The sequence below is a fragment of the Aphis gossypii genome, chromosome 3 (assembly GCF_020184175.1).
Source record: "Aphis gossypii isolate Hap1 chromosome 3, ASM2018417v2, whole genome shotgun sequence".
NCBI lineage: Eukaryota > Metazoa > Arthropoda > Insecta > Hemiptera > Aphididae > Aphis > Aphis gossypii.
In genome coordinates this window covers 44,638,214-44,657,435 of record NC_065532.1, presented here as the reverse complement: position 1 = coordinate 44,657,435, position 19,222 = coordinate 44,638,214, and the positions used below count along the sequence as shown (strand labels likewise).

At 25.3% G+C, this 19,222-nt stretch overlaps 2 protein-coding genes across 5 annotated transcripts in view; one reads left to right on the top strand and one right to left on the bottom strand.

Moving 5' to 3' along the window:
* Window positions 1-268: 268 nt before the first annotated feature.
* Window positions 269-2,849, bottom strand: LOC114128339 (40S ribosomal protein S19-like). Its single transcript, XM_027992831.2, has 4 exons — window positions 2,681-2,849; window positions 2,402-2,475; window positions 2,169-2,338; window positions 269-592 (listed from the first exon to the last, which is right to left on the bottom strand). The coding sequence occupies exons 2-4, from the start codon at window positions 2,470-2,472 to the stop codon at window positions 336-338; spliced, it is 498 nt and encodes a 165-aa protein (XP_027848632.1). The 5' UTR covers window positions 2,473-2,475; window positions 2,681-2,849; the 3' UTR covers window positions 269-335.
* Window positions 2,850-3,020: 171 nt separating this feature from the next.
* LOC114128335 (ankyrin-3-like) overlaps window positions 3,021-19,222 on the top strand; it is a 27,093-nt gene continuing 10,891 nt past the window's right edge. For all 4 annotated transcript variants that reach the window (XM_027992826.2, XM_027992825.2, XM_027992824.2 and 1 more), the window contains exons 1-9: window positions 3,021-3,459; window positions 15,393-15,497; window positions 15,567-15,699; window positions 15,809-15,972; window positions 16,737-16,892; window positions 17,071-17,199; window positions 17,259-17,456; window positions 17,526-17,822; window positions 17,936-18,430. In XM_027992826.2, coding sequence (XP_027848627.2) covers window positions 3,361-3,459; window positions 15,393-15,497; window positions 15,567-15,699; window positions 15,809-15,972; window positions 16,737-16,892; window positions 17,071-17,199; window positions 17,259-17,456; window positions 17,526-17,822; window positions 17,936-18,430 — 1,776 coding nt within the window. In that variant the 5' untranslated portion in view covers window positions 3,021-3,360. The remainder of the gene's footprint in view (window positions 3,460-15,392; window positions 15,498-15,566; window positions 15,700-15,808; window positions 15,973-16,736; window positions 16,893-17,070; window positions 17,200-17,258; window positions 17,457-17,525; window positions 17,823-17,935; window positions 18,431-19,222) is intronic.

The following is a 19,222-nucleotide window of genomic DNA, read 5'->3' as shown; positions in this document are numbered from 1 at the left end:
AATAAACATTCCTCACAATCTATATCACTCATCATCTTACTATTAAACTACAATATAATTGTTTATAGTTCAGAAGTGGAATTCAAACTTATGCCCTCAATTATTAGGCTTTTTCTTTTATACACCAATATTACTAGAGGTAAGAGGATAATTGTTTTTTAAAATCTTAAGGCTAAAATTGACTTGGATAAATGCTCGAGTAGATTCATTAAATAGAATGATATAGGATAATTATAAATAAATATTAGAATTTAAATATACAAATATATATTTTTTAAAAGTATTTTATTACTTTTCAAGGATGTATCGGTCTTATACAATAGTAAACTCAATTCTTAGTCAGTTTTTGGAATAAGCACAGAGAATCCGGCTGATTCAGCGGCCAAAAGTGCTTGCTTCTTCTTCTTTGCTTGTTTGACTTGAGCAGCAATACGGTCTAAATCTCGCCTACCCTGAGAGGTCAATCGACGACCATTGTTGTTTTCAACTTTCTCAATGAGTTTCATTTGTTCTAAAGATTGTAGTACTTTACGTGCAATACCAGAAGAACTGCGACAGAAATGGGATGGTCTCACTCCATTACGTTTGCGAGCTGTAAAATAAAAAAAAATAAATATATAGTACAATTTATTCTTCAGTTTATAACAAAAACATTGGCATATGAAATAATTAAATTAAATAAATCTTTACTTTTGTACAGGTCATTGCACAAAATGATTTTACTTCAAAATATCTAAACGATTTAAGTACCTAATATATCTATTATATAAATGTGAAAATGAAAACCAATGTAAACCTTTAAGGCCTATGTTCTAGGAAACTACTGAACCGATCGTTAAGAATTTTTTTTTAAATTGAAGAGCTTATTGCGGAAAAGGTTTATGGCATTTGATCGATTCTCTAACTTAATAAACAAAGGAGTAATCAATTATTATAAATAATGGCTTGTTACATAGACTATTATTATTATTTATGTTCCCCATTTTTGTAATATTTTTCACTGATGATTTGCTCCTATTGGTCGCAGGAGAAGATGCTTATGTAAATGTAATGACACCACTGTCCAGCCAGAAAATAAACTATATTAAGGTCACTGTTGGTTATGATTGAATATAATAGTTGTACATCTGATGTTATATTTTGTCAAAACCATAACAACAAAAATAAGAATTCGTGAAATAAGTCAATGTCCACAGTAAATCTCAAAATCACAGCAATAGACTAACATAACAGTATGAAAACCACAAGATGGTTTATTGATTTTTTTTTAAAATTAATGTCTATGTTCACAGATAATCAAAGAATATGACTTATAAAGATAACAGTACTAACTTTACATCACAAATACAGCATTAGGCATCAATTTAAAGAAACTGATATACTGTAATAGTTGAAAATTAAACAAAAAATAAACACCTATTATTTAATAAATATTCTTTTTTTTTCACCACAAGTACAGCTATAAAACGATAGAAGCATTAATAGTTATGGACTTATTTAATACTTAGGTACTAGTTTGTTATTGCTCCACCATAAATAATGTATATTATAAATAATAAAATGTTAGAAAAATACCTAAATGTATCATATTATAATTAATTAAAAAAGTATACATTTAACATATATTTTATCATTATTAGAATATTGAATATAATTTATATATGGAGGCCAAAGCTCAGATATATCTTTAAGATAGTTTCAAATGCATTTTGTTCCCAGATGCGTTTTCCACATAAATTCTGCCAAATATAAATATGATTTCAGAAAATTTTTTTTCAGTCCATAACACTTTCTATTTCCCCAATTTCACAAACTTTCGTTGTTTTGGGTGTGTACTTCTGTGTTTGGATTAACAAAATTATAACTATGGTCAACAGAATTATGTTGGAATCCCTCATGCTGCAAATTTTTGTGAGCTTTCTAAAAATCTGACAAAACTATTGAGACGGGTCATATAAATTTTAATTAAAGTTAACAATGTAGTTTTCTCATTTTCCAAAAAATAGATCATTATCATGAGTTAAATACGATAATTATAGGAACAATAATGACACACTATATGGAGGGATGATAAATTTAATGCAGCGTACTGGCAGGGTGATAACAAACAAGTACCATTGCTTATATTAACTTAAAACAATTTAATTAATAAAATCCTACAACATTACCTCCAAAGATTTTGGTCAGGGATCCAACACCAACTGGCGACCTGAAGTAAATGTGTCTCAATGTGGCAGCACATCTAGTATAATACCAGTCTTCATCATAAGGTGCCAATTCGTTGAATTTACCATTTTTTACCAAGTCAACCCATTCAGGGGCCTTCAACTTACCGCTCCTAAAATTAAAGCAGTTTAAAATTAAAAATCTAGTTAAGAACAAAGTACTATTGAAAACATACTTCTTTAAGAATGCGGAGAATGAAGCAACGAATTTGTGTTGGTCAACATCTTTCAATGTAATCGACGACATGATCTGTAACACAATGGTAGAGAGAAATAACTAAAATGTATAAAACTAATTAAAATATTTTCATGAAATCCCGGATGGTGATCAAAACGTGTTATTGAGGTTAGGTAAGCGTTAACACAATATTTATTTAATACCAAACCGGAGAAAATCAAATAATAGTGACATTTCTCATTCGACAATAAATGCAACATAAAATATAATACTTTACCGTGGATTTTTAGCACAATACAATAAACTAGAAATCTTCCGAATAAAAAAGAAAACGCATCCGACGTAAACAAAATTCGAAATAGCAAAAAAAGCTATTGAAAAGAGTGAAATGTGATAGAGTGTTGAGAATATGTCGTAGGAACACGATGCAGGTTAACTCGTGAAAGACGGCCGAAAAAAAGTGGTATCGTGACGTACTTCATACTGATCACATCACAAATTATCGAACGATTAATAACATACCAACTGTAACAAATAAAATTGAACAGTTGGCGACACTGTTATCGTTTGTTTACTAAAATATTTTACAATCACTAATGGCAAAAAAATTTCCGCGGTCAGTGTCACTACTCGGTAGTTGCCGTCGTAGTGTTGTTAGTGTCGTTAGTGTCGTATTGTTGTTTGTAGTTACGATTTTCTTCTCTTTGGCTGTTTAAATTATTTTGCTTATGCATTTCTGTTGTTATTTTCTTTGAAATTTTAAATGAAACCATTTTCATAAAAAAACATTACTCATGAATGTGTACTGGTGCGCGTGATAGTTAAATATAAATGGACTTTTGTTGGTTTATGGTCATAAATGGATCGACGGCTTGTTGATTTAATTGTGTACAAACGATTTAATAGCTTTTTTATCGGATTTTAAACTATAAATTTTGAACGAATCAAGAGAAAAATATGCCAGCTGCTGAAAACGGTTCGTTACATCCAGAAAAGGATATGGATTTGGCTCCAATCATTAATAATGGTATGGAGACATTACCAAAAACCAAACAGGTAAGTTTGCAACTGATGTTTAGTTAGATATTTAGAATTAATATTAATTATAACTTAAATCCCTAAAACCTACAATACAAATTACAAACATAAATTTAAAATAGTTACCAAGGTTTATAATATAATATAATTTAATAACAAATAATATTTTATGAATTGTACTTATTGTAGATTAATTTGTTTTAGGTACCTATATAGTTATGACAAATAATAGTTGACTTTGTATGAACTAGATTTAAACTATTTTGTTGTGAAGTATTAGGATAATATCGAGGATAATATGTAATTATCCAAGTATTTAATCTTATAAATATGCAGTTCAATTGAATTAAAATATCATTTTTAATCTTATTAGATGTGAATACCTATATTGATAAGTAGTATTAGTATATTATAATTTGAAAACAATGTTTAAAAATATATTCATACACTAGGTATAGTTGTGGGTTATGTTAAACCATTAACATATTTGGTTGAAATAAATAATCATACATGCTGACTTCTTGTCAGTGTCTTTTTGAATCAAAAATTTATTGATTAAAATCTTGTCTACTGTTTTTAAAGATTTAGTACTCAATATCACGTTAGTTACCTACTTGATGGCCAAACAAAAATTCGAGTAACTTTTTAACAACAACTCAATATTTTTAATTAAAAAATTTATTATAGTCATTAAAGTTATACATTTCAGTTTTTGTACTAAGTTGATAATAGTAAATATGTTAGACTACTAATATACCAAACCAGCAAGATAAAATATAAAATATACCTATTAGGTTAATATATTATTATATTATTAACCTTCCCTATATCAAATTGTCTAAAGTTCAGGCCCAAAAATTAAAAATTGCAAAAAATATAAATATTTAAAGCTTAAAATAATATTTTGGTTGTTGGTAGGTATTTTATAAAATAAGGTACTTTTTCTCTAAATCAAATATTGTTTTTGTTATTGATTGTTATGTATAATGAGAATTGCTTAAATTGATTGGTAAACTGTGTAAAGAGCTATTGTAAAAATATAATTAATTGCTGACATAGTTGCTGACTAATTTACTATGATTTTCATGCATAAGGTGCTTATTTTTTATTATAATTACATTTTTCTAAAATTTTGAATTTTCTTTAAAATACACTAGGTACTTGACTTTAAATGCAAGTATAAATGTTAAGTTACTAAGTTTATTAATATTTTTTTGCAATATTATAACTATAATTGATTTAGGTCTTAGTCAAATTTCTGATAAATTATGATTAAAATTTCTAAAGTATCTATCATCTGTTTCAACTTTTTAATTATTTTGAGTTAATAGTGATGTATAAAGACTACATACTTTTCTATTATTGTCTCATTCAAAAGTAATCATATTGTCAAAATACCTATCTAGATAGATATAGGAAAATTAATTTTTTTTACTCATCTATGGGGCGTAGTTTAATATTTTAATTTATTTTATGTTTATTTTTCTGAGCACAAATTTATTTTACACGAGGTTCTTTCAATTGGTTATAAATTATAATGTTACGTAGGTAGATAAATATTTAATAATATACTTTTCTATACCACATTCTACTACCTATTAGTTATAAATAAGGCGTGCATTTTTATGTAAATACATAATTATATTGAGTGTAAATTTCTTAATTCTAATTAAAAATGTAAAAATAAATTAAATAGGTTTTTGTTAACTGTATGTAATTGATTGAAATTCAATTGAACAGTGAATCTATAGGTCTGAGGTTATAATAGATATTCTAATAAATTTAATAATAATTATAAAACTTTTCTCTTTTTATTATGCTGTTACTTGCTTTATTTCATCGTTTATACAAAATTTTACATTACTATGAGTTGAGAATTAATAATTCTTTTGGCTTATATTAAGTAAAAATTGTTAACAAATCTTTATAATGTACTAAATTGTATAAGCTGCACTAAATTATATTTAATATTTGTGATTTTCATAATAAAATGTTAAGAAAAAAGAATTTATATCAAGACCAAATCAAAAATAATATGGTTTCTTAATGCAATTGAAATGTTTGAATTCAATTTGAAATCATTATATGTTATAACAGTATACTATGCCAAAGAAAGCGAAATGCTAAGTAAAGGAGGATGTTACACCTGCATATTGTGTTATCTCTGTTATACAAACGTACAACACGACAAATTTTTATGTTCACAATAATTGATTTTACTCTTTTTATTTTTAAAATAACAATTTTCACCAAGTGAATTGGCTCACTATAAATGTAAATATCAAATTATTGTCTAGTGCATTTCAGATATTTTTATTGAAAACCTCATTTTGAAGCGTTATGATAATTTTAAAATTTACAAAAAATGCTTATAACTTTTTTCGTAATTAAAATATCAATTAAAACCTACTACCTAGATGTCATTAATATTCATATCTTTAGTTTTTATGATAGGTCAATTTACTTAAATTTTTAAAATAATAAAATACAATGGATTATTGCTAACGTACAATTTGTCATGTTCTATACGTGTGTATATAATTACAGATATAATTAAGTCAACACATGCCGCGGGTGTGGCGTCCTCTTTAACGTTTCACTCGTGTCTCGCATTTTTTTTTTTATTTTTTAAGGGAAGAATATTGTGTTTCAGTAGTTTTTAGAGTTTTTTTCGTTCTGTAAACATATTTTGAATCAAATATATTGAGTTTTTAACGTAGGTTGAATCACTGTTCCGCTGATCGTAGGTATTAGATTTGATTAAATTTAAATTTATATAAATGGTAATCGAATGTGTAAAATTAGAAAATTCTAAATATTTTATCAATAGTAGTTGTAATTAACAAAACGAATTCTAAAATATTCATTGAAAATTTTAAAAGTATGAAATTGTTGTTAACTAAACAGTGCTCAGACTCGTTTTTCAAATCCAGTAGGTACGTGTTGTGGTATAATTTAAAATAATAGTATTATTTATAATAATGTATTATTAATTATTATAAAACGTTATTATTTCGCGCCGAGCTGAATGAAGTGAGATGAATGATTGATTTGTTGGCTGTAGTTTCTTTTGTTTGTTTTGCTTTTATAATGAATTTTAAGTATAAAAATAATTTACAACCTATTAATAAATTACCTTATTTACAAAATAATAAAGTAGTTTATTTTTATTGTATTATTATACGTGTGTAGGTCCATTAGTTTTAAAATAACTTCTACTTCGGAAGTTAGTTTCACTAATAGAAATTGTGTTCAGGTCAATATGGAAACAATGGAATACTTTTTTTTTATCGCAAGGACGAATGTTTTTAGTGATTCTATCATTTTCACTGGACCATGACATAATCATCGTAAATAGGTATTTCAACGTTATTTTGGGTTGTTTTTGAAGTATTTTTGTATTATTTTAATACTATTTGGAAATAACTAGAAATGAGATACTATAATTTTAAAATTATTGTATAAACGTTTTATAAATATTTTATAATTTTCACTTGTAGGTATGTTGGTGTAATAATTGGAACTATTACTTTGTGTACGATGATTTTCTTTTTAATTTTTATGCCACAAATCTGATACATAGACTTGTTTTATACCTAGGTAGTTATATGTATATTATATTATAGTTGTACTTCATTCTTAGATACTACATCTTTCTAAGCACCTTATGAAATAATAATGAGCACCACCATTCTATCGGTGACGCTAGAACATTGACCTCGGACATTATTTTATGTTATCTATTAAAGTTTCGACTTACTTGGTTTTTTTACTAGCTATTTTTTTATGTTTATTTGCAACAATTCTTGTATAAATGGTTGATAATCACAAGTTTGTTTATTACTCAATTAAAAATAAAATTATTTTTGTATTAACTTACAATTATGACAATTATGTCAATTTAAATATTATTTAATGAAATTTAAATGCTTGAGTAGTTGAGTCCCACGTATATACGTATATACAATATACATATATTGTATCGCTTAATAATAAAATAACTATACTTATCTTAGTGTAATAATTGTCTTTCTAATAAATCATAACTAAAATATTTAGTCATTTAGTGTATTTAAGTTGAACGTTAGATCTAAAAATTAGTGGATGTTGTTTTAATTAGGCGGTTGTTAAATATGAGAAAATGTGCGAAAACCTAGTTACGTTTCAAGAACAATAAAAATACCAATAAGATGAACCTGAACTAAAGACGTTTTGTATTCTGGATAAACTTAGCTGTTAGGTAGAAAGAAAAAATATTACGGACATCGAGAAACCGGTTATAAAATAACATAGACCATCACAACTAAACTAACGTTAGTCGTTTCTATACAGCGTAAAGTATTATCTGCCCACAAGTATTTTAACAGTATCCTTGTGTTATAGGTATTTATCAAGTATAATATTTTAGTAGGTGTTTTTAAATTGTTTGAAATCGATGTTTTAGTGTAGTTTTAATTTATTATAAATTGATGGAACAGTGAAGTAAAACTAATAAAAAACTTATAAAATTATTATTATTATTTTTTTGTTGGCGTCATTGCTTAAAAAAACCAAAAAATTGCTTTTTTTGAAATATTTAAATAACTAAATAATATACCTAGAATGATTATTATATAACATTATTTTTGCTATGATTAAGTACCTTGAAAAACATGTGTAAATTTCATTACCTACATAAATACCTAGTGGGGTTATTCATACATAAATTAATTTTTACATTTTGTTTAAATTGTTGATAAATGGATCTCAGCGCAGTATTATTTTTAATTTCAGACCAACTCGCAATATAGATAAAACGATCTCTATTAAAATCGTTTTTTACGATTTTTGATTAATCTTGGAGTAAAATCATCCATTATATTATACATGATTTAGGGTTTGATATATTTGTTTTAATTATATTTAATTATTACTTATGTGCATTAAAAAAAAATACGTGGATTTAGGAAAATCGATATAAAAATATTGTTATTACAATATTTAGACATTTCGATGTATTATGTTACCTGTTGGCCAAAGAGACAATACAAATGTGCATTGGCATCCTCTTAACTGTATAAATAAGTATTTTATTTTATTAAATATTTAGACAAATTTAAACTATAAAGTGTACCACTTTGTGTGATTACCTATGAAATATTTATTTTTATTAATTATTATTAAAATGAATATATTTTTCTTGAATGTTTATATTGTTAACAGAATTTATAAGGTATTTCAATAAATATTTAAATAAGAAAGTGGGTATTAAGGTCTTTTAATGACATTTACAATTGTATAAAAACTAAATTATGTAATTAGTAATTGTATGAAAAGTTGAAAATTTACTAAAATGTCCATAAAAGTTAAATAGTTGTTTCAATAAATAGTATATAATAATAAATAAATATGTAAGAATATTATAGATTTTAGTACCTAATTAATTACTATATTACTATATTTTGACGTTGATTCAAATAAATAAATAATTATAACGATATATCGTTATAAGTTAACAATTTAAATGACAAATGTTTGCTTTTATATATTTTTTTTATAGAAATAAATCTGGAAATAAATATCGTCATTCTTGGTTTAGTGTACGTCATGTATATCGTTAATTTTAGTTTAAATGATTCTTACAACATTCGTTTATTTTCCGTTTTACTTGAACAGTCCTCAACATTTAGTAATTCCTTTAATGTGTTATCAAATACCTAGGTATGTTAAAAAAATTCGTTAGGTTTAGGCACAAATAATATATCAAAACTGTTTTGATTTGTTTGACAAGTGAGACTAGATTTGCATGACGGTTTTTCGTTGTATTGTAAAATCTTAATTATTACGTTAAGCTTGCAAAAATTGGTTATGTATGTGTATACTACAGTTCTGTTTTACTCGTATGAACTTTAAAATACGGAAACATGTTAAACAGATTGTGTATTGGCTTTAGATTTTTAGTTATTTTATGATTTTATTTGTTTAAAATTATTATTCAAATACTATATATATATATATATAATGTATCTATCTCAATTGTTACCTGTTGGATATAATTAATATAGGTACTACCTGGAATCTATAATAGTTATTATGAAACACGTTATCATATTTAACTTACTATATGATATAATAATATATTTATAAACTAAAATAGTCCATGTAATAGTGTTTTAATATTGTACCGTCTATTCATTAAACTATTAATATTTGCATGTGTTTATTATATAATTGTGGGCAGTCTCATAATTCTCTAATTATTATTTTTACTTATAGGCACGTTTATTCCGATTTCTAATAATTCAGGATATAAATAATGATGGAAGTTGAAAAACTTTTATTTACTGTTTATTAAAATATAAACAATGCATTGAATGCGTAATAAATTCTTATTTTTTTATCGACCATATTGACCCTAGTTGTATACGAAATAGTTGGTATTTGTATTTCTTATAATATTGGATTAATTTGTTTGGATTAATATTTTTAAGTTTTTGATTAATTAAATGAACGATAATAAATGTTACTTCACTCTTAAGTTGAACACTTGACTGACGGGTGTGCCCAATGTATTTGGGCACACCCTTTTCTCATATATATATATTATAAATAACGTATCATTTTAATGTTTAATAATGTATTACTTGATGATAATTGTTAATTAAATAACAGGTGGGCAATTATGGATAATTGTGTATACTGTGTACCTATTTTTAATTATTTTAATTATTCGAGTATAAAAATATTAAAAAATATTTTATATTTATATTTTACTTAAAATTGTGAATCTTGGTTTTTCGTAATAAAATTACGAAATTAAAAATTTTGCAATAATAACAAATTACATTACTATGTTAATAAATAGCTTGAGTTGAGTATAATTTTTAATGACTCTTTTTATTGAGAAAAATAATTTCTTAAAATGTGGGACTTTTAAAGGGTTTTTGTTTTTTTATGTTGTGGGTGAACACAAAAGTACTATAGGTATTATACATGTATATTGTATATTGTAGTAGCCGAAGAACTGCAATCGGTATCGGTTATTTTAACAGTATTGTAAATTATAGTATTTTTTTCAGTAGCATGAACAACAATCTATTAATATTTAGTTAATATAACTTATTTTTAAACTGTCATCTAAAATTACGTAAAACTTTTAAATGTCACACTTTTTAAGGATGCCTTCGAAAACATTCTTTGAATTTTAAATACGTTTCGTATAAAGAATAATATGACGTGTTATAATGTGGTAAACAAAAAAACAATATTTTTGCTTATTCAGCTCTGATATACTGGGGTGAATTAGTTATTTAATAATATATTGTCATAAAAAATACTGATTACCCCCTTTGACCTTAAACATACACCTGGACAGTGCATTGTGTTTGAAGTTATACCAGCTATAAATATATAGGTATTTTAGTCTCCGATTCGATCAATATGGTCGCTTGTACACGCTATAGTTAAAACAGCAAGCATTATTGGATTTTATTATTGTATAGTGTAGAAGTTCTATTATTTAAGTGGGATAAATAATATTAAAATGTATAAAACAATTATGAATTATCACCCAAAAATGTGTCATGATATTATAAAAATTAGTTTGTAGATGTAGTCGTTTTAGTGTATATTGTTAAATTTTATTTATTATTTTAACATTTTTTTTTTTTTTTTTTACTAGGGAAATGAATACTTTTTATAAGTGTCTTAATTCATATTAATTGGTTTTAATTTGTCGAAGTAAATACTAATTATATGAATTATGAATCTAAATGTATTGAATATATAAATAATATTTTTTAAGACAATAATAATGTATTTATTACTTATTTAATTCAATAATATTATTATAATATATAATTATTGTTTCCAATATTTATTTAAAATATATACCAACTATTTAAATAAAAAATGAAAGACGAAATCATATTGTACATAATTGTATGTATAATTACAGAACTTATATTTTTTTTTTATAGTTCATCATCAACATCTGCTTGTGCTAAATAAAATTATTATATTAATTTAAGAGTATATAAACATAATGATTTACCGTCTGTATAATAAAAACATGATGTCATTTTGTCTAAATTGTGATGCGAAACTAATGTCCTCGTTACTTAAGTTGGGGACGAAATAAATATTAGTATTATTAATATTGTATTAACTAGTATATAATTTATTTTCGTATTATATAGAGATTATTCTTTTATAAAATGTTTAATTATATGACAGCACAATATCATATAAAAACTGAGTATTAATTAAAACTTAAAATAAAAAAATAATTATGAATATGTTTTAAATATAGTTAATAAAATAAATGTTACATGTAAGTTAAGATCATTATTTTTCTCTTTTATAATTTAAATTAAATAGAGGATCTTAAATTTTACTATTTTACATAGGTAATATATTTATAATTTTCAATAATTTTTATTTAAGTTGTCAGTGGAGTGCGACTGATTCGCATATTATACACAATATATAGATTACGTTTAAAAAAAGTTTGAGAACCTCTGATGTAGAAATTAACACATAGTTTTATATTTTATTTGTGTGTTTAAACAATATTTTAACGTTTTATTATAGTCGTTTAGATTATATTATTTATAATTGTATAATAATATACTTAATCTTTAAGACTACAATTCTTGAAGATTGTTTTGACGACGTGTACACCTAATTTCTCTTATTATCTTAAATCGTAGCATTCATGGTTAGTTTAAATGTTGAATACCCGATGACGTTGTTCATGTATAAACATTATATGGCATACGCAATTAAATAATTTAAAGTAATTTTTAACCATTATTATAGTTGCTATATGTTGTGATCAAGGATAATGGGACACCCACACAGTCCATGGAAGCTAAAGGTGTTATATGTAGATTGTAGGCATTAGCTAAGCATATTATTACTGTTAATATTTAATGTTTGTTATTTTCAATATATTATTATTATTCAAATTGTGTTATATTACATAGTATAATTTATTTTAAACGTATGCAGCGTTAAACTTTAAAGTACAATTTTCATTTTTATACGCGTATTAATAATGGAGAATAAAGTCCAGTTTATTTAGGTCAATGGATGCATCCACGACCAGCTCAATAGTTCTCTACCCTTGTAGTATTCTGATAGCCAACCCCTATGTACTTATAAAATGTGAAAAGCGATTATAATCAACCTTTTTCTTTTATCAGATGAAATTAATTAGTTAAATTTAAATTAGAATGTTAATAATTTAGTACCAAAGAAATGCCTATTAACATGCGTTTTAAATAAATATTTTAAAAATAGGTGCCTACATCGTTTTAAAAAATATGCTAGTTTTTAGTTTGGGTCTTACATTTTAATTGCTTTTTATTGTTAACATTTTATAACAAAATTATTTTACTTCATTCGATTTAATTGAATAATATTTATCTACCTAGCGTAAATGGCTTTAAAATGAATGCTTAGTGAAATTCAATTTCCATTTGCCAGTGATTTCTGTACATTTTGATGTAATTCCTAATTTAATATAAACTAAAATCTAATCTTATCTTCAAAATCTAATTTTAGAATAGGTTTATGTGTATGTTCGTAAATGTTAGTTCTCCGGATATTACAAGTGTTTTTCTTTCGATTATGTATTAATTAGGAAGGATACAATGAATAAATTAAAGTATAAGATGAGCCTATAGACATAGAGTACATATATATGTATATAATATTTATATTAAGTTACTGTTAAAATACATAGGTTGGCAGAGATACAAAAATGTGCCGTTTCGAGATTTTTTTATACACAAACTAGGTAATTTATTATTTTTCTATTGATATAAACTATGTACCTAGTTATCTTAAATCAATTTGATATTAATAGAAATAAGTAAAAGATGTTAGAGATAATATTGTTTGATAACTGTTTTATTTTTTAACATGAAATTAAATAGGTACCTAGTATTTTTATTTTTTATTCTTGTGTGTATGAGGCACACAAGAATGAGCACGGTATACACATGTGTCATTCATTTGTTTATTTGCCTCTTATCTTTACAGACGTAGATATGATCTAGCGAATTTGTATTTAGCAAATTATACTAGAATAGATTACATTTGTCCATAGATGCTTCTAATTTTTAGACAATATATTAATAAATTAATAATTTTCAAGTATTTTTATGAGATTTTAATATTTTTGTCTTTGTTACTTCTTAATATCAGGAATTTCGCTCTGCGGTATAATATAGGTTTTGAACCCAGTTTTGAAGCAGTGATTAACATCTATTTCTAAGGATACTATATGTTAAATCATATTTAAATTATTATTCGATTTTTCTTGATTCAGTAGGTTAAGAGGACGCTGTACCCGTGTGTGCTGTCTCCGTCTTACTAACATACACCGTAGCAAATTCGAGTTCAGTAGAATCCATTTTATGCTGTTTACTTTAATAGCAGAGTAAATTTACTTAAAAGTAAGAATATTATCTAGGGCATCATTTAGGCTTTGATTGATATTTTAATTTTAAATTGTGTTATAGCTAAGTATGTAAAATATTAAAACTTTAAAATGCTCATAACTCACTTAAAAATTAAAATATCAATAAAAGCCTACATGAATACGTGATGCTCTAAATAATATTCTTACCTTTAAGTTTGATAAAAGGTCAATTGACTATAATATAAAAGCTAATAGCATAAAATGGATTCTGCTGAATTCAAATTTGCCATATTGTACGTTAGTAAGACAGAGACAACACATGCGGGTGTGGTGTCTTCTTAAAACAAAACTTTAATAAATGTTTAACAAGAATACTGAGCCTCTACAACTATCTACCGGTATTCCTTTCTGAATTAGAAAAAATAATTAAAATCTATCATAATGTCAAAACTTGTGTTACGTAAATATTCTCGTTTTTCAACTGCGCTTGAAAATTCTTCTTATTTACTACCTACGAAAATTGCAAAATATTTCTTACTTTAACCTCCTCCATTCTAAATATCAACTTCTAGAAACCATTTTTTATGTTAAATAATTTCCTACTTTCTTATATGATGAAAAAAAAAAATAAATAAAAAACGCATTGTAAAATCAATATACTCGTATTTCTTGATCCGCATACAATTTAAGATAAAAAACAACTATTATGTATTGTTTTTATAAATTATTTTTTACTATATAATTGGTATTTACTTAATAAATATAAGTTTTTTTCTATTTGTTACATATATTCTTTTTAAAATATGTATCTGTGTACATTTTTTAATGTTAATTTATAGTTTAATTTAAATTTCAAAAGTTATTGATGTTATTGAATAGGGTGTCATAACTAGTTATGGTATTATGTAATATTATTTAATTATAATGGAATATCAAATAAATAATTTGCATTTTCCAAATAGCTTATGTTTTTTGGAATTCCCTGTTAATAGTGATTGAAAAAAACATAGGTCCTCCTAAACCAGTGCTTCTCATCCTTTTTTTGTTTAGAGTCCAAACCACTAAACTATTATTATTGATATAAATCACAGGAAAATTACTATTTATTAAATTACTTATTTATTTTATATTTATTAATGCAATCTTAGTAAAATGTACAGCTTAAAAACACATATAATATGTGTTACAATTTTATATTGCCAGTTCATACAGAAAAAATATAAACATAATATGATATTATTTCCTTCATATTGACTTGATAATGATGACATTTTTTCATGGGTGGGGTGATTGAAGGGTTAGAAGAGTTTTGAGGGTATAAGTCCTCCTTCTTCTTTTATTATTTCCAATCATTGGTCATTTGATTTTACTACCTAAATAATGTATGTTGAACTGAGTTTACTTGAACTAAATAAGTAATGGTTATTCAACTAATTAGAGCTATATAATTTATCAATGAAAACAATTTATACTTATTACAATATTATATTTAACAATACAATATTGTTTAAATAATTAATAATTTTTAATTTAAATATTCTAGGCGGATCCCGCAACTTCATATTTAAGAGCTGCAAGATCAGGAAATTTAGAAAAAGTTTTACAATTACTTGAAAGTACTGGTGTTGACGTAAATACAGCAAATGCTGTAAGTATTTTTTTTTTTTTTTTTAAGAACAGTATTTGTATATTATATATTTGTAATTGTTGAAAATAGAATGGACTCAATGCACTTCATTTAGCTGCAAAAGATGGTCATGTAGATATTGTAAAATGTTTATTACAAAGAGGATGTTCTGTAAATTCAGTAACCAAAAAAGGAAATTCTGCTCTTCATATTGCATCATTAGGTAAGTATATACTCATTTTAACTTAATTACCTAAACTCTTGAATTATAATATTCTATTAATTTATACAAAGCTAAAGAAATTTTTAGTTAATTTAAATTATCATTTTAGCTGGTCAAGAAGAAATTGTTAAAGTGTTAGTAGAAAATAATGCATCTGTAAATATACAATCACATAGTGGTTTCACTCCACTTTATATGGCTGCACAAGAAAATCATTGTAGCATTGTTGAATTACTTTTGCGAAATGGTGCTAATCAACTTTTAGTTACTGAGGTAAAATATATTAAAGTTTATGTTATATATTATGTATAATAATTTTAGATTTACTTTAGGAAAAATTAAATGACATTCATAAACAAATAGTAGGTAGAACCAGGTTGATTGTATTCAAGGTTCCTATTAACAATTGGACCCATTTAACAATTTACTCTTGTTAGTGTTGAATAATAAATTATATATATTCATTCGGAAAATATAGGCTAAATGTTCTTAATTGAACTTTTTAGTGATTGGACCATGAAAGTTTTGTTTAATAATTGTAGTTTCATGGGTTAAATATAAATATTGTATTTGGTTTTCTCATCCAAGGTTACTAAAATATTGTATTGTTTTAATGAACTAACAAGAGATAGTTAGGTACATAAGAATTTATATTTTAACATCAAGTACTTGTTGTTTCTAAGTACTCTAAACAGCCGAGTATATTCAAGAATAGCCATGTTTACTTAATACTTAATAAAATAGACTAATTTTATTGTATTCAGTTATTGTTTCTGACATATTTGTATTTGATATTTAGTATTCAGATTCTTGGTGAAAATCAAAGAAAAAATTAATAACAAAAAAATGAAAAACTATTGAATAATGTTTAAATATGTTAAATATATTGTAGTAGCTACTCAACAATTAAAATAGCTGTCAAGTAACAAAACACTTGAAAATTTGACTTTTTTTTTTTAAAATTAAAGTTTGAGTACTTATACAAGTCTAAAAATTACTATTTAGTTCATTTAAATATTATTATTATTATTTTTTAGGATGGATTTTCTCCATTAGCAGTATCCATGCAACAAGGCCATGATAAAGTTGTTGCTATATTATTGGAAAATGATACTAAAGGCAAAGTAAGATTACCTGCTCTTCATATAGCTGCTAAGAAGGATGATACAAAGGCCACAGGCTTATTACTACAGGTTTTAACAAACTTAATAAATATTTTTGTACTATTTTTTTTTTTTTTTTAATATTTGTATAATAGTTTTTTATTTGCTAACTACATTAATTTTTTATCTTTTGTAGTTGAAATCTAATAAATATTTTTATATTATATTTTAATGAACATATTAAACATAAATTAAATATGTATTTTAGAATGATCATAATCCTGATGTTACTTCTAAAAGTGGCTTTACTCCATTGCACATAGCAGCACACTATGGTAATAACAACGTTGCTTCTATGTTGGTTCAAAAAGGGGCTGATGTAAATTTTACTGCCAAAGTATGAAATAAATATACTTTTTTTGTTCTGAAAAATAATAGTCATTTTTTTGTAAATAGCATAATATAACACCATTACATGTAGCTGCTAAATGGGGAAAATTAAATATGGTTGAGTTGTTAATACAATTGGGTGCTAATATTGAAGCTAAGACTCGAGATGGACTGACTCCATTACATTGTGCAGCAAGGTCTGGGCATGATCATGTTATTGAGCGTTTATTACAAACCAACACTCCTAGAACATTAAAAACAAAGGTACTATTTTTTTATTTTATTAAAACTATATCATGTTATAACTAATAACTTTGATTCATTATTTTTTAGAATGGATTAGCCCCTTTACATATGGCAGCTCAAGGCGATCATGTAGATGCGGCTAAAGTACTTTTAACTTACAAAGTCCCTGTGGATGATGTCACTGTTGATTATCTAACCAGTTTACATGTAGCAGCTCATTGTGGCCATGTTAAAGTGGCAAAAACACTGTTAGATCATCATGCTGATCCAGATGCTAGAGCATTAAATGGTTTTACTCCTCTTCATATAGCTTGTAAAAAGAATAGAATTAAAGTTGTAGAACTTTTACTAAAACATGGAGCATCTATTGAAGCAACGACAGAAGTATGCAGTTTTGTTATAAAGCTATTTTGTATTTGTTATTTATTATATATATTTTTATTTAAAGATACATTAATATATAATATTATAACTATTTATGTTATTTTTATTTTTAGTCTGGCTTAACACCATTACATGTTGCCAGTTTTATGGGCTGTATGAACATTGCCCTTGTTTTAGTCAGTCATGGTGCTTACCCAGATGCCAGTACAGTTCGCGGTGAAAGTCCTTTGCATTTGGCTGCTAGAGCTAACCAGTCTGATCTTGTGAGAGTCTTGGTGCGTTCTGGAGCAACAGTGGATTCTAAAGCAAGACATGGCCAAACACCACTCCATGTTGCATGTAGACTTGGTCATACTCAGATTGTTACATTACTCCTTCAACATGGTGCTTCAGTAGACACTACAACAACTGATTTGTACACACCTTTACATATAGCAGCTAAAGAAGGACACGATGAAGTGGCTTCTGCTTTATTGGAAAGTGGAAGTTCTTTAGTATTGACTACTAAAAAAGGGTTTACACCTCTTCATTTAGCTGCCAAATATGGAAACATTACAGTGGCTAATATGCTTTTGGAAAAAGGAGCCCCGGTTAATTCTCAAGGCAGAGTAAGTATAATATACTTAATAATTATACTTTTAACTCAAAATCAATAGTTATTTTGAAAATATAATTCATTTTTTTATACAAATTATAAAAAAGCAAAAATTTGAATATTTGGCCAGATGTATAGATAAAAGTAAAAGTATTTAAAGTTTAATTTATGAACCAATGTATGATAAATTTATTTTTAATAAATCTAATATACTAAAATACAATACAAATTTTTTGTTAGCTTTCATAATTTAATTTGTTGTGAAGATCATTAATGTATAATGCTAAAATTATTTTTGAAAATTTTCATCTTGTCAAATTTATACGAATATTTCTTATTATACAAGATTTAAAGTGAAAGTTCAATATATTATATATTAATTTATGTTTAGTTTATTTTTGTTGGTGAAACATTTCTTTTCCGTTATTTTAGATTCTAAGCATAGTAATAAATTAATTAGCCTGATATGGTGGTTGGCTCAATCACTACCAGGTGTTTAGTGAAAAATCCTCACACCATAACCATGTATTCCAAATTGTACCCTCTTCACAGTAAAAACCGATTAATTTAAAAATACAAGCTAATAAAAATTGTTGTTGAAGCCTAAAACAAAAAAAAAAATAGTTAATTGTTTTTATAAAGGTTAAGGATAAATCTTTTTTTTTATTGTAACTTTTGGAACAGTTAAAATACCCCAATAATATTAACTTGAAAGAGGATTTCTGGTATTTTCTGGAATTGAATTTAGTGGGTACTTTTGTACCTTTGTTTTTGGTATTTATTGACTTATTATAATTTTTTAATC